General features: G+C 41.5%; 1 protein-coding gene across 2 annotated transcripts in view; it reads right to left on the bottom strand.

Annotated features, from left to right (window-relative positions):
• UBAP1 (ubiquitin associated protein 1) overlaps positions 1–15,183 on the bottom strand; it is an 85,120-nt gene that overhangs the window by 61,199 nt on the left and 8,738 nt on the right. The window contains exon 2 of one of the 2 annotated variants that reach the window (XM_049091872.1): positions 12,508–12,717. The exons of the other annotated variant lie outside the window; for it this stretch is intronic. Within the exon in view, the coding sequence (XP_048947829.1) occupies positions 12,508–12,694 (187 nt within the window). The 5' untranslated portion in view covers positions 12,695–12,717. The remainder of the gene's footprint in view (positions 1–12,507; positions 12,718–15,183) is intronic. 2 annotated transcript variants of the gene reach the window in all.

Here is a 15,183-nt window from a genome sequence, read left to right as displayed (position 1 = left end):
GGGAAAAATAACAAGCTCTCAATCTTTAGCTATCCAGCATTTACTAAGTCCTACCATATGCCAACCATCATGAGTCTACAAGGATACTCTTGAGGAAGTCAAGTGAGGGAAGCAGACAGGTGTGCAGATAATGGTGGTACCTGGCAGAAAATTATCTCAGTTTCTAGGTGGTACATTCCATGCCTCAGGAGTAGAGAGGGGAGAAAGTTTGGATAGACTTGAGAAATCAAGGAAGACTGTATGGATTTTTTTTTTTTTTTTTTTTAGATTTTTCAATTTTTTTTTTTTTTTTTTTGAGAAAGAAAGCACACACAGCTAGTGAGAGAAAACATGAGTAGGGGAGAGAGGCAGAGGGAGAAGGAGAGGCAGACTCCTCACTGAGCAGGGCGCCCAACGCGGGGCTCAATCCCAGGACCCCAAGATCATGACCTTGGCTGAAGGCAAATGCTTCACCGACTGAGCCACCCAGGCACCCAGAAGACTGCATGGAAAATTGAAGCATTTAAGTTAGGTTAAAAAAAAAAAAAAAAGGTAGAATGGGGGCAGCTCAGGTGGCTCAGTGGTTTAGTGCCGCCTTAATCCCAGGGCCTGATCCTGGAGACCTGGGTTTGAGTCCCATGTTGGGCTCCCTGCATGCATGGAGCCTGCTTCTCCCTCTGCCTGTGTCTCTGCCTCCCTCTCTCTCTGTATTTCTCATGAATAAATAAAATCTTAAAAAAAAAACAAAAAACAGGTAGAATGAAGAGTGCCCATAGCAGTAAGATGGGGAGCCTGCTTTTCTCTCTCTCTCTCTGAAATAAATAAATCTTAAAAAAAAAAAAAAAAAAGTGCAAATAGCTAGTGAACATATAAAAAATATGGTCAACATGACCAATAATTTTTAAAAATGAAAAAAGGCCTCATTTTTCACCTAGCAAATTGGCAAAAGCTAGAAGGATTAATTACGTCCAATGCCATTGTGGATGGAGAAATAAGCATACTTATATACTGTTGATGGCAGTACAAATTGGTGAAATCTTTTGGTAGAGCAGTTTGGCAGTAACTGTCACAATACATTGTGGAGTAAAAAGCAAGTTACAGAATAATGCATATTGTATCCACTTTTGTAGAAAAGAAACAACTAGATAGATGGATATAAATGCAGACATAGATATAAATGTAGATTTCTTTTTTTTTTTTTATTTAATTTAATAAATGTAGATTTCAAGGGGTGCCTGGCTGGCTCAGTCGGCAGAACATGGTGGAGCATGAGACTATGGATCTCAGGATCATGAGTTGAAGCCGCACATGTGGCATAGAGTTTACTTAGAAGAGAAATTTTTTTTAAATAAATAACTGTAGATTTAGATATTTAAACATAGATAACAGACTGAAAAAGTACACAACAAACTCTTATTATGGCTCTAGAGGGAACAAGATGTGCCTGGAAGAGGGTAGGCAGGACTTGGAACCAAGGAAGGAAGGAAAGTGGAAACCAGGGAGATCACAGCCACTGCTAGAAGATGCTCTCACAGCCATAAGAGAGAGGAAGAATTACCCTGACTTCTTCCTTCCTCCCCCTCCAGTTGCCTGCCAGTGCCTCCCACTGATGGAATCTAACTAGTATTCAGTTGGCAAAAGAAGCTCAGAAATGTAGTTTTCAGAGCAGAGATATAATGACCAACCTCAAAAAGCTACTGGGTAGTTGACAGAATCAAAGAGAGAGGGGTGCCTGGGTGGCTCAGTTGGTCAAGCGTCTGCCTTCGGCTTGGGTCGTGGTCTCCCAGGTTCTGGGATCTAGCCCCACATCGGGCTCCCTGCTTGGTGGGGAGTCTGCTTCCCCTTCTTCTCCCAGCTTGGGCTCTCTGTTGCTATCTCTGTCTCTCTTTCTCTCTCTCTCAAATACATAAAATCTTAAAAAAAAAATCAAAGAGAGAGATAGAGAACCAGATATGAAAAACAGTAGAAAACCTAGTAAAAAAGAGAAAGAACCATGTGAGGTAAGGGTCATCCCGTAGAAGAGTAAAAGAAATGGGCGCCTGGGTAGCTCAGTCAGCTAAGTTTCCAACTCTGGTTTCAGCTCAGGTCATGAGTTTAGGATCCTGGGATTGAGCCCTGCTTTGGGCTCTGTGGATACAATACCAGGGTATAAAACTCAGCAACCTGAGTGCAACCAGATTTTAGCCTTCTCTGGACCCCTCAATCAGGCACTTTTGTGAGCACAAAGTACATATCTATACATTGCTGTCCTGGTTGAGGAGGCAGAGACTGGAACCAACGGAAGGAGAGTAGAGGCAGCCTGTGAGGATACAGATCTATGCAAGAGGAAGTTCTGTAAGCTCAGCCTCCTAGCCCAGAACTTCATTAGAAATCTCAATGATTTCATTTGCTTCTGGTGCTGCTGTGACTGTGAGGAATTTGCAAAGAGAACCCTCCGGAAATTTGGAAAGACTCCTTTGGAAGGAAAAATTAGCAGATGGTGTTTACAGCTTTGCTTTGGTTCTCCCATCAGAGTGAATGCCAGATGTTTACTTCTGGTTTCCAAGATAGTGTGTGAGATCGAAAAGGTTCCTTTGCCCAAAGATAATAAAATACCGGAATAAGTTAAGGTTGAGTATGTGGGCAAGTAAATCCTGTGCCAGCTCAGCAAAATTTGATTTGCTGCTATGGTATTACCATTCTAGTCTTTTCTTTAAGTCATGTAACAGCATCAGTGTCCCATAATAGGGGGTTGGCAAGATAAATCCACATGAGGCAATACTATGCAGCATTAAAAAGGATGTTATACAGTCTTTTTTTTTTTTAATATTTTATTTTTTATTCATGAGAGAGAGGCAGAGACATAGGCAGAGGGAGAAGTAGGCTTCCCACAAGGAGCCCAATGAGGGACTTGATCCTGGATCCCAGGATCAGGCCCTGAGCCAAAGGCAGATGCTCAACCACTGAGCCACCCAGGTATCCCCAAAAGGATGTTATAAAAGATGAAATTATAGACACAGTAAGATCAGTGGTTGCCAAAGGTTAGGGAAGGGGGATAAATAGGTGAAGTATACATCATTTTTAGGGTCCTAAAAGTATTCTACATGATACTTGTAATGGTGAATGCATGACATTATGCATTTGTCAAAATCCGTAGAACTGCAAAAAACAAAGGGTGAAACTTAATATAATCTATGAACCTTAATGATAATGCATCAATACTTGCTTCGGCTTGGGTCATGTTACAATTGTAACAAATGTACCACACTAATGCAAGGATTTAGTAATAGGGGAACCTGTGGTGGGATTGGGGTTTATGGGAATTCTCTATATTATTTGCTCAATTTTTTCTATAAATATAAAACTGTTCTAAAAAATACAGTCTAAAAAAAGGATGTTATAGAAGTATGTAAATATGAAAAGATGCTTATAAAACATTGCTAAGTTTAAAAAGAGCTACTGGGCAGCCCGGGTGGTTCAGCGATTTAGCGCTGCCTTCAGCCCAGGACCTGGTCCTGGACACCCGGGATCGAGTCCTACGTTGGGCTCCCTGTATGAAGCCTGCTTCTCCCTCTGCCTGTGTCTCTGCCTCTTTCTCTCTCTCTTTCTCTCTCATGAATAAATAAAAATAAAATCTTTTTAAAAAATAAATAAATAAATAAAATAATAAAATAAAAAGAGCTACTAACCATATATTTAATATGCTCATTTTTGTAAAACTACACACATACACACAATATAATTTTGAATTTGAAATTCTGAAAGGACATATGCCAAAATATTTACAGTGGTTAATTCTTGGTGGAAGGATTATGGGTAATTTGTAATTTCTCCTTTTTGTTTGCTTATTTTTTAAATATTTTATTTATTTATTCATGAGAGACACAGAGAGAGAGAAAGAAAGGCAGAGACACAGGCAGAGGGAGAAGTAGGCTCCATGCAGGGAGACTGATGTGGGACTCCATCCCGGGACTCCAGGATCACGCCCTGGGCTAAAGGCAGGCACTAAACCGCTGAGCCATCCAGGGACCCCCGTTTGCTTATTTTAAAATGCTCCAGGGCTGCCTGGCTGTCTCAGTTGGTAAAGCATGAGACTCTTGATCTTGGAATTGTAACTGCAAGCCCCATATTGAGTGTAGAGATTACTTAAAATATAGTCTTTTCAAAAAAATGCTTTAACACATTTTTACTACACAAAACAAAGAATATTGTCCCATTGTAAATGGTTCAAACAATAGGAAGTGTATTTTAGTACTGCTGTGGTGCGCTCCCCAGATCTCCACACTTCAAAACTGAAGCATTCACTCTCCCAGCTAAGGAGAGTGTTAATGGCTGACAGTTTGCAGTTAAGCACCCCATACAACCTTCCCAAGAAGAGCTGCTTCACTTAAAATCACGCCCTCCCCAAAAGCATAAAATACCTAGGAATAAACCTAACCAAAGAGGTAAAGGATCTATATACCCTAAAAACTACAGAACACTTCTGAAAGAAATCAAGGAAGACACAAAGAGATGGAAAAGCATTCCATGCTCATGGATTGGAAGAATAAATATTGTGAAAATGTCTGTGCTACCCAGGGCAATTTACACATTTAATGCAATCCCTATCAAAATACCATGGACTTTCTTCAGAGAGTTGGAACAAATCATCTTAAGATTTGTGTGGGGGGATCCCTGGGTGGCGCAGTGGTTTAGCGCCTGCCTTTGGCCTAGGGCGCAATCTTGGAGACCCGGGATCGAATCCCACGTCGGGCTCCCAGTGCATGGAGCCTGCTTCTCCCTCTGCCTGTGTCTCTGCCTCTCTCTCTCTCACTGTGTGCCTATCATAAATAAAAAAAAAAAAAAAAAAAGATTTGTGTGGGAACAGAAAAGACTGCGAATAGCCAGGGGAATATTAAAAAAGAAAAACAGAGCTGGGAGCATCACAATGCCAAATTTCAGGTTGTACTACAAAGCTGTGGTCATCAAGACAGTGTGGTATTGGCACAAACAGAGACACATAGATCAATGGAAGAGAATAGAGAATCCAGAAGTGGACCCTCAACTTTATGGTCAACTAATATTCGACAAAGCAGGAAAGACTATCCACTGGAAAAAAGACAGTCTCTTCAATAAATGGTGCTGGGAAAATTGGACATCCACATGCTGAAGAATGAAACTAGACCATTCTCTTACACCATACACAAAGATAAACTCAAAATGGATGAAAGATCTAAATGTGAAACAAGAATCCATCAAAATCCTAGAGGAGGGATCCCTGGGTGGCGCAGCGGTTTGGCGCCTGCCTTTGGCCCAGGGCGCGATCCTGGAGACCCGGGATCGAATCCCACGTCGGGCTCCCGGTGCATGGAGCCCGCTTCTCCCTCTGCCTGTGTCTCTGCCTCTCTCTCTCTCTCTCTCTCTCTCTTTCTCTCTGTGACTATCATGAATAAATAAATAAAATCTTTAAAAAAAAAAAAATCCTAGAGGAGAACATAGGCAACACCCTTTTTGATCTTGGCCACAGCAACTTCTTGCAAGATAATCCAGGAAAGCAAGGGAAACAAAAGCAAAAATGAATTATTGGGACTTCATCAAGATAAAAAGCTTCTGCACAGCAAAAGAAAGAGTCAACACAACTAAAAGACAACCTACAGAATCGGAGAAGATATTTGCAAATGACTTATCAGATAAAGGACTGGTATCCAAGATCTGTAAAGAACTTATTAAACTCAACAGCAAAGAAACAAACAATCCAATCATGAAATGGGCAGAAGACATGAAGAGAAATTTCACCAAAGAAGACATACACATGGCCAAAAAGCACATGAGAAAATGCTCCGCATCACTGGCCATCAGGGAAATACAAATCAAAACCACGATGAGATACCACCTCACACCAGTGAGAATGGTGAAAATTAACAAGCAGGAAACAACAAATGTTGGAGAGGATGTGGAGAAAGGGGAACCCTCTTGCACTGTTGGTGGGAATATGAACTGGTGCAGCCACTCTGGAAAACTGTGGAGGTTCCTCAAAGAGTTAAAAATAGATCTGCCCTACGACCCAGCAATTGCACTGCTGGGGATTTACCCCAAAGATACAGATGCAGTGAAAAGCCAAGACACCTGCACCCTGATGTTTATAGCAGCAATGTCCATGATACCTCAACTGTGGAAGGAGCCTCAGTGTCCATCGAAAGATGAATGGATAAAGAAGATGTGGTATATGTATACGATGGAATATTACTCAGCCATTAGAAATGACAAATACCCACCATTTGCTTCGACGTGGATGGAACTGGGGGGCATTATGCTGAGTGAAATAAGTCAATCAGAGAAGCACAAACATTATATGGTCTCATTCATTTGGTGAATATAAAAATTAGTGAAAGGGAATAAATAGGAAATGAGAGAAAATGAGGGAAAATATCAGTGAGGGTGACAAAACATGAGAGACACTTAACTCTGGGAAATGAACAAGGGATAGTGGAAAGGGAGGTGGGTGGAAAGGGAGGTTGGGGTGACTGGGCACCTGGTGGGATGAGCACTGGGTGTCATGCTATATGTTGGCAAATTGAACTCCAATAAAAAAAATAAATAATAAAAAAAGATTTTAAAAATGCCTTTGTAGGTGATATATAAAAAAATAAAATAACAAAAACTAATATTATAGATACCTATAAAGAATTTGAGTAAGAAGAATCATTTTCTAAATGTGAAAGTGTAAAACAGCAATAGTTATATGTTACATGATATGTAATGTAAATATATCATTGCATCTAAACAAATATCATGAGTACAAAAAAATTAATCAATTAATTAATTTAATCATGCCCTCAAAAAAATAAAAATAAAAATCATGCGCTCTTCCCCAAGGCAATTATATTAAAAAACTGATAGTTTCAGGGTAAAAAGACCTGTTTATCCTGGCCCCAAATAGGACCATCCTAGTTCCAATACTCTGCCTGGAATAGATGGAGGCTTTCTTGTTTTGGGGTTGGGTTTTTTTTGTTTTTTTTTTTTTTGGTTTTTTTTTTTTTTGGTTTTTTTGAAGTTTGTTTAAGTGATCTGTACACCCAACTTGGGCTCAAACCCACAAACCCAAGATCAAGAGTCACATTTCCTTTTGACTGAGCCAGCCAGGCTCCTGGACTGAGACTTTTTTGAGAATGAATTGCAGCAACTTCTGTCCAAATCCTGCTTCATTCACTCTCCCACAAGTGATCCTAAGCGCCTGTCCAATAAACTTTCTGGATTCAAATCACTGTCTGATTTCTGGGGAACCTGATTAACAGTAACTGTTGCCAGGAGTGATATAAGAAAGCAAATCCTAAAATGAGATTTGAGAGGTACCTGGCTGCCCAGTTGGTTAAGCAGCTGCCTTCAGCTCAGATCACGATCTCAGGGTCCTGGGATAGAGCCCTGCATTGGCGGGAAGGGGGGACAGGGGTGGGGAGGGCGTCCCTGATTAGTGGGGAGGCTGTTTTTCCCTCTGACCCTCTGCGTGTGCACACGCTCTCTCAATCTCTCTCTAATAAATAAATAAAATATTTTTAAAAATAAATGAGATTTGAGAGTGGGATCACTCACCAGCCTGTAGACAATGAGGAGACCATCACTAGTGGTGGGTGGAGCATTGTTAGCGCCTGCATGTGATAGTAATGCAATTGTTCAGATTTTTACCAGTGATAATTTGGGATGTTTTGCCTGAGGAATGGAATGCATGGGGGTAGGAGAAAACGATGTGTCAGGCATTTGAGAAATAATAGGATGTTTGTTGTTGAGAGAGTAATAGATACTTTGGAAAAAGGGTGAGTGTAAAAGTCAAAGGGCCTTCTTGGCAATGTATAGAGTCTATCATCTCCTGCCCCCAGAGGGTAGAAAAACCTAAGGATCAAGATCAGGCTCAGGGCTTAATTATGAGATTTTGAAGAGCTCCAGAGAAGTTAAATTCTCAGTCATAGTAAATTGGCTACACCTAAGTTAGAATTTTGATTGACAAGGGGTGGAAATGGGAGGCATGAGATGGGAATATCTGGGTCTATTTACCTGAAAATTTAGAATTCCCAGTTTCCTGGAGCCTTTATAACCTTGAGATCTTTATGAGTTGCCCACTCCTTCTTGTTACAAGTTAGTTTGGGGGGTGCCTGGATGGCTCAGTCAGTTAAGCGTCTGACTCTTGATTTTGGCTCAGGTCACTGTCTCAGGGTTATGAGATTGAGCCCCGTATCTGGCTCCATGTTAGAAGTGGAACCTGCTTAAGATTCTCTTTCTCCCTTTCCCTCTATCCCTCTACCAACTCTACATATTGTCTTTCCCTCTCTTAAAAAAAAAAAAAAAAAGTTTTCCCCCTGGCTTGAAGATGATGCAGAAATCTCTGCTCTATAAAAAATGGTCCTCCCCATCTGGATTATCCCAACATCTTAACCTGGCCATTAGACCAATAACTAGGATTAAGTAACAAATGACCAGGGCATGATAAGGGAAGAAGGGAGTATTTTTTTTTAATTTTTATTTATTTATGATAGTCACAGAGAGAGAGAGAGGCAGAGACACAGGCAGAGGAAGAAGCAGGCTCCATGCACCGGGAGCCCGATGTGGGATTCGATCCTGGGTCTCCAGGATCGCGCCCTGGGCCAAAGGCAGGCGCCAAACCGCTGCGCCACCCAGGGATCCCGGAAGGGAGTATTTTTAACAGAGCTGTAGAATATAACCAATATATACTGACAGAGGCCAGGGGAATATAAAAAGGACTATATTCTGAGAATTCTGATACTTGATCTAAGCAGGGCAAAGCTGAACCTAAAGTTGGATGAAAAAGAGGTTATCAATATGGGAACATTCTCCTGGGACATGGGATTCAACACCCTCACAAGAACCCTGAGAAACAGTTGTAACATGTTGCCTGGATGGCTCTTAAGAGCTTAGAGAATGCTACAGGTTCATAACAAATTAAGTAGAAATGTCAGAACTGCTGTGGGAGATGGTGAAAGCAGGGGTCAAAAGGCTTAGAGAAGGATGGAACACCTGGGTGGCTCAGCGGTTGAGTGCTTGCCTTAGGCCCAGAGCGTGATCTTGGGGTTCTGGGATCAAGTTCCTCATCGGGCTCCCTGCATGGAGCCTGCTTCTCCCTCTGCCTATTTCTCTGCCTCTCTCTCTCTCTCTGTGTTTCATGAATAAACAAAATCTTGGGCAGCCCTGGTGGCTTAGTGGTTTAGCGCCGCCTTCTGCCCAGAGTGTGACCCTGGAGACCCTGGATCGAGTCCCACATCAGGCTCCCTGCATGGAGCCTGCTTCTCCCTCTGCTTGATATTCTCTCTCTCTCTCTCTCTCTAATAAATAAATAAAAAATATTTAAAGAAAATAAAATCTTTTAAAAAAAGGACACCTGGGTGGCTCAGCAGTTGAGCATCTGCCTTTGGCTCAGGGTGTAATCCTGGTCCTGGGATCAAATCCCACATTGGGCTCCCTGTGAGGAACCTGCTTTTCTCTCAGCCTGTGTCTGTGCCTCTCTCTGTGTATCTCTCATGAATAAATAAATACAATCTTTTTAAAAATCTTTTTTTTTTTTTTTTTTTTTTAAATCTTTAAAAAATAAAAAGGCTCAGAGAAGGAGGTTGCAGTGGATATAGCGTGTAAAACCAGAAAACTCACCAAATGACTCTGTTCCATGGGAGTGCTCTGAAGAATATTCTGAGGAAAGATCCACTCGTATCACTGAGGAGCCCAGTAACGTCTGCCCCTGCACTTTCAGAACAGCATTCCTTGATAGCAATTGAGAATGACAGGATCCTTAAATACTAGAGGCCAGATGGAACCCCTAACCATCAGAAGCAACACAAATGCAATTATTGTAATGAACTATGAGATTGGAATGGCAACCTGAAGGGTCTCTGACTTGCAGAGAGCTATGGAGATAGCTGATGGAATACAATGTTCCTAAGGACAAGATGACCAATGTAGCAATTAAGATAAATCAAGGGTGGAAGATCAAGAGGTTGAGTCATGATTCATTGCCTAGTTTCTGGACTAGAACCAGTTTCCAGACATGGAACCCAGTGACTAATGGAGAGGGCAGGTCTCCAGGAGGAAGGGCTCTCCAACACCATGACAAGTAGAGATGGCAATAACACCTTCACTCCTTCCCCAAAGGGGTCTACTACCATTTACCTGGGCAGCCAGCACAGGGAAAAGGGAAATACTAGCCAAGGAATTCAAGGACTTTTGGATGCAAGGAATTCAAAAGTCTGAGATGAAATTGATAATAAGGGATCAAAAACATCATCAGGTTCCCCCAGTTAGAGTAGGGACATATGGAGATCACATAATAAATGGAGTCCTGTTCCAGGTTCAATTTGCAATAGATCCACTGTGTACACAGACATATCCAATGGTAATTTCCCCAATTCTCAAATGTGTAAATTATTATTTTTTTTAAAGATTTTATTCATCTATTCATGAGAAACACAGAGAGAGAGGAAAAGATATAGGCAGAGGGAGAAGCAGGCTTCCTGTGGGGAACTCAATGCGGGACTCTATTCCGGAAATCTGGGATCACGTCCTGAGCAGAGGCCCAACTGCTGAGCCACCCAGGCATCCCTCAAATGTGTAAATTAAATTGACATATCTGGTAGTTAATAGAACTACCACACTGGTCCCATGATCCGTAAAGTAAGAGCTGTCATAATAGAGGCGGCCAAGTAGAAAATTTTGAAACTTCCCCTTACCCCAGCCAAGATAGCAATAGAAAGCATCACATCTTATAAGGAATGACAAATTAGTGACATTCTTAAAGATTTAAAGGATGCAGATGTAGGGATCCTTATTATAGCTTTGATTCCACACAATCCTAGACAGACTCTAGAGGATAACAGTGGACTAGGCAAATTCACAAAAGTAGTAGCCCTGATTGGAACCAGTATATCAGGCTTAGTATATTTACTAAAGCAGATTAACATTGCCTCAAATATGTGGTATGTGATTCACTGATTTGGTGAATGAATTCTTTTCCATCCCTATGAGAAAGAGGCTCAGAAACAGTTAACTGTCATGTGGAATAGACAATAGCATACATTTATAGTCTTGCCCCAGAGCTATGTTAACTTTCATGCCCACTATCATAATACATTCTGAAAAGACTTGAACCATCTGGACATACCTGAGAACATCACATTGGTCCTCGTGTTGAAGATGTAATATTAATCTGACTAGATAGGTGAAAGTGGCAAAGTTATTGGAAATCTTTACAAAGACTTTATGGGCTAGCTATTTATTTATTTGTTTGTTTGTTTGTTTGACAGAGAGAGTAAAAGGAGGAGCAGAGAGAGAGGGATAAGCTGACTCTGCTGAGCACAGAGCCCAATGAGGGGCTCAGTCACTTTAGGGGCACCTGGATGGCTCAGTTGGTTAAAGGTCTGCCTTTGGCTCAGGTTATGATCCCAGGTCCTGGGATTCAGCCCTGAAATAGGCTCCCTGCTCAACTAGGAGTCTGACTCTCCTTCTCCCTCTGCCCCTCCCCCTACTCATGCTCTCTCATGTGCCCTCTCAAATCATTTTTTTAAAAAAGATTTTATTTATTCATGAGAGACAGCAGAGACACAGGCAGAGGGAGAAGCAGGCTCCATGCAGGGAGCCCAACGTGGGACTCCATCTCAGGTCTCCAGGATCAGGCCCTGGGCTGAAGGCGGCACTAAACTGCTGAGCCACCCGGGTTGCCCCTCTCTCAAAAAAATTTTTTCAAAATTTTTTAATCTCATTACAAGAGAAAAAAATAAAATAAATTTTAAATAAATTTTTTAAAAAAGAACAAGAAGAGAAGGAATTGGGAGGTGCCTGGTTGGCTCAGTCATTAGAGCTTGTGACTCTTGATCTTGGGGTTATAAGTTAGAGCCCCACATTGGTTATAGAGGTTACTTTAAAAAAAAATCTGAAAAAAAAAATAAATCTGAAAAAAGAGAAATATTTAATTTGATCTAAGTATCCACCAATAGATGAATGGATACAGAAGAAATGCCATATATATAATATATAATACATAATGAAATATTACTAAGCCATATAAAAGAATGAGATCTTCCCATTTGTGACAACACAAATGGACCGAAAGGGTGTTTTTTTTGTTTTTTTTTTTAATTTATTCATGAGAAACATAGAGGCAGAGGGAGAAGGAAGGTCCCACGTCTCCAGGATCATGCCCTGGGCCAAAGGTGGCACTAAACTGCTGAGCCACCGGGGCTGCCCAGACTGAAAGGGTTTAATGCTAAGTAAAATAATTCAGTCAGAGAAAGGCAAATGCAGGGACGCCTAGGTAGCTCAGCGGTTCAGTGTCTGCCTCTGGCTCAGGGAGTGATCCCAGAATCGAGTCCTACATTCGGCTCCTTGCCTCTTCGTCCTCCGCCTGTATCTCTGACTCTCTGTGTGTCTCTCATGAATAAAGAAAATCTTAAAAAAAAAAAAAAAAAAGGCAAATGCTAATTACTCTATAATTCTACTTCTTTGTGGATTCTAAACAACAAAACAAATGAACAAATAGAAACAGACTCATAGTTAAGGAAATGAATGATTGTTTACCACAGTAGGGAGGCGTAGTGGAGCAGATGAAAAGGTGAAGGGGTGGGGTGCGTGGGTGGCTCAGTGGTTGGAAATCTGCCTTCCGCTCAGGTCGTGATCCTGGGGTCCTGGGATCAAGTCCCCCATCAGGGACCCCGCAGGGAGCCTGCTTCTCCCTCTGCCTATGTCTCTGCCTCTCTCTCTGCATTTCTCATGAATAAACAAATAAACCTTAAAAAGAAAAGAAAAGGAGAAGGGGATTAAGAAATACAGTACAAGGGCACCTTGGTGGCTCAGTTGGTTAAATGTTTGCCATTAGCTCAGGTCCTGATCCCAGAGGCCTGGGATCAAGCCCCACATCAGGGCCCCCTGCTCAGCAGGAAGTCTGCTTCTTGCTCTCCCTCTGCTACTTCTCCTGTTTGTGGCTCTCTCACCTCTCAAATAAATAAATAAAATCTTTTTAAAAAAAGTATTATAATAAATAAATCTTGGAGATACAATGTACAGAATAGGGAATATAGTGAATAATATAACTACATGGTGATAGATGGTAACTAGACTTATCATAGGGGTCATTTCTTAATGTGTAAAAATATCGAACCAGGCACCTGGGTGGCTCAGTCGGTTAAGTGGCTGCCTTCAGCTCAGATCATGATCTCTGGGTCCTGGAATTGAGCCCCCCACCAGTCAGGCTTCTGGCTCAGCAGAGAATCTGCTTCTCCCTCTCCATCTGCCCCTCCTCCCGCTTGTGCTATTTCTCCCTCTTTCTCTCTCTCTCTCTCTCTCTCTCAAATAAATAAATAAAGTCTTTAAAAATATAGGGGCGCCTGAATGCCTCAGTCAGTTAAGCGTCGGGACTCTGGATTTCGGCTCAGGTCATGATCTCACGGGTCAGAGAGTCCTGTGACAGGCTCCCTGCTCAGCGCAGAGTCGGCTGCCCTCTCCCTCCCCGCTGCTTGAATGCTCTCTCACTAAAATAAATAAATAAAATCTTTTTAAAAGTCTAAAAATATGTAAATTAAAAAGAAATAGGGACATCTGGGTGGTTCAGTCGCTTAAACATCTGCCTTCAGCTCAGTCTCTGGGTCCTGGGATCCAGTCCTACATCAGGCTCCCTACTTAGCCGGAAACCTGCTTCTCTCTCTCTCCCTCAGCCTGCTGCTCGCCCTGCCGTGCTCTCTATCTCTCTCTGTCAAATAAATAAATAAATAGGGATCCGTGGGTGGCGCAGCGGTTTAGCGCCTGCCTTTGGCCCAGGGCGCGATCCTGGAGACCCGGGATCGAATCCCACGTCGGGCTCCCGGTGCATGGAGCCTGCTTCTCCCTCTGCCTGTGTCTCTGCCTCTCTCTCTGTGTGTGACTATCATAAATAAATAAAAATTTAAATAAGTAAAATATTTAAAAATAAATAAATCAAAGCATCCTCCCAAGGGAGAACTGAAGCTTTTTAAATAATAAATAAATAGTAGTACAAAAGGATGTACAGTGAAAAGTAAATCTCCCTCCCACAGATACCCCTAAATCCCGAGATTAACTGATGTTACTAATTTCTAATTTTTCTTCTTCTTCTTCTTCTTCTTCTTCTTCTTCTTCTTCTTCTTCTTCTTCTTCTTCTTCTTCTTCTTTTTTAGGTAGGCTCCTTGCCCAGCATGGAGCCCAACATGGGGTTTGAATTCACAACCATGAAATCCAGACCTGAGCTGAGATCAAGAATCAATGCTTGGGGTGCCTAGGTGACTTACTCAGTTAAGTGTCTGCCTTTGGTTCAGGTCTTGATCTAGGGGTCCTGGGATTGTGCTCTGTATGGGGCTCCTTGCTCAGTGAGGAGCCTGCTTCTCCCTCTCCCCTTCCACCAGCTCGTGCTCTCTTTCTCTCAAATTTAAAAAATCTTTAAAAAATAGAGTCAATCCTTAACCAACTGGACCATCCAGGTGCCCCACTATGTAAACTTCCAGAAATATATCCTTTTTACACAAATGAAAGCCTATTAAGTACAATGTACTATTTTTTTCTTTCTCTTTTATAGCTTTACTTATATATTAGAAGTTATTACATATTAGGACATTCTATCTTATTCTTTTCTAACAATTTCATAGTATTCCATTTTATTCATGTATCAGAATTCTATCCATTCATTAAGTCAACAAGTATCTTTTTGTTATTTATGCACTGTGTGCTCTGATTTATACTTTAAGATTTTTTTTATAACTAATCTATACCCAGTATGGGGCTCAAATTTATAACCCCAAGGTCCAGAGTTGCATGTACTACTGACCAAGGCAGTCAGGAGTCCCTGGTTTATATTTTAAAAGAATCCCATTGGCTCCTGGGTGGTGAATGGATCATAAAAGGATAAGAATGGGGACACCTGGGTGGCTCAGGGGTTTAGCGCCTGCCTTTAGCGATCCCGGAATTCCAGAGATCCCGGAATCTCTGTCTCTCATGAATAAATAAATAAAATCTTTTAAAAAGATAAAAATAATAAAAAAGAAAACATGGAAAGCAGTTAAAAACTATTACAGCATGTACTCTAGGCTAGAGATGATAGTAGCTTATACTAGTGAAGTAGTAAAGAGTTGAGAGGTGATTAGATTCTGCATGTTTAAATGTGGAACTGTTAAGATTTGCTGATTGGGAACATCAAATGAATCAACAATGTAGACTGATTCCAGTCTAAGTACAACAAAAGTCCACTGT

Source organism: Canis lupus, chromosome 11 (assembly GCF_003254725.2).
Source record: "Canis lupus dingo isolate Sandy chromosome 11, ASM325472v2, whole genome shotgun sequence".
Classification (NCBI taxonomy): domain Eukaryota; kingdom Metazoa; phylum Chordata; class Mammalia; order Carnivora; family Canidae; genus Canis; species Canis lupus.
Note: the sequence above shows the minus strand (reverse complement) of the source record. Positions and strands in the feature narration are given on the sequence as shown.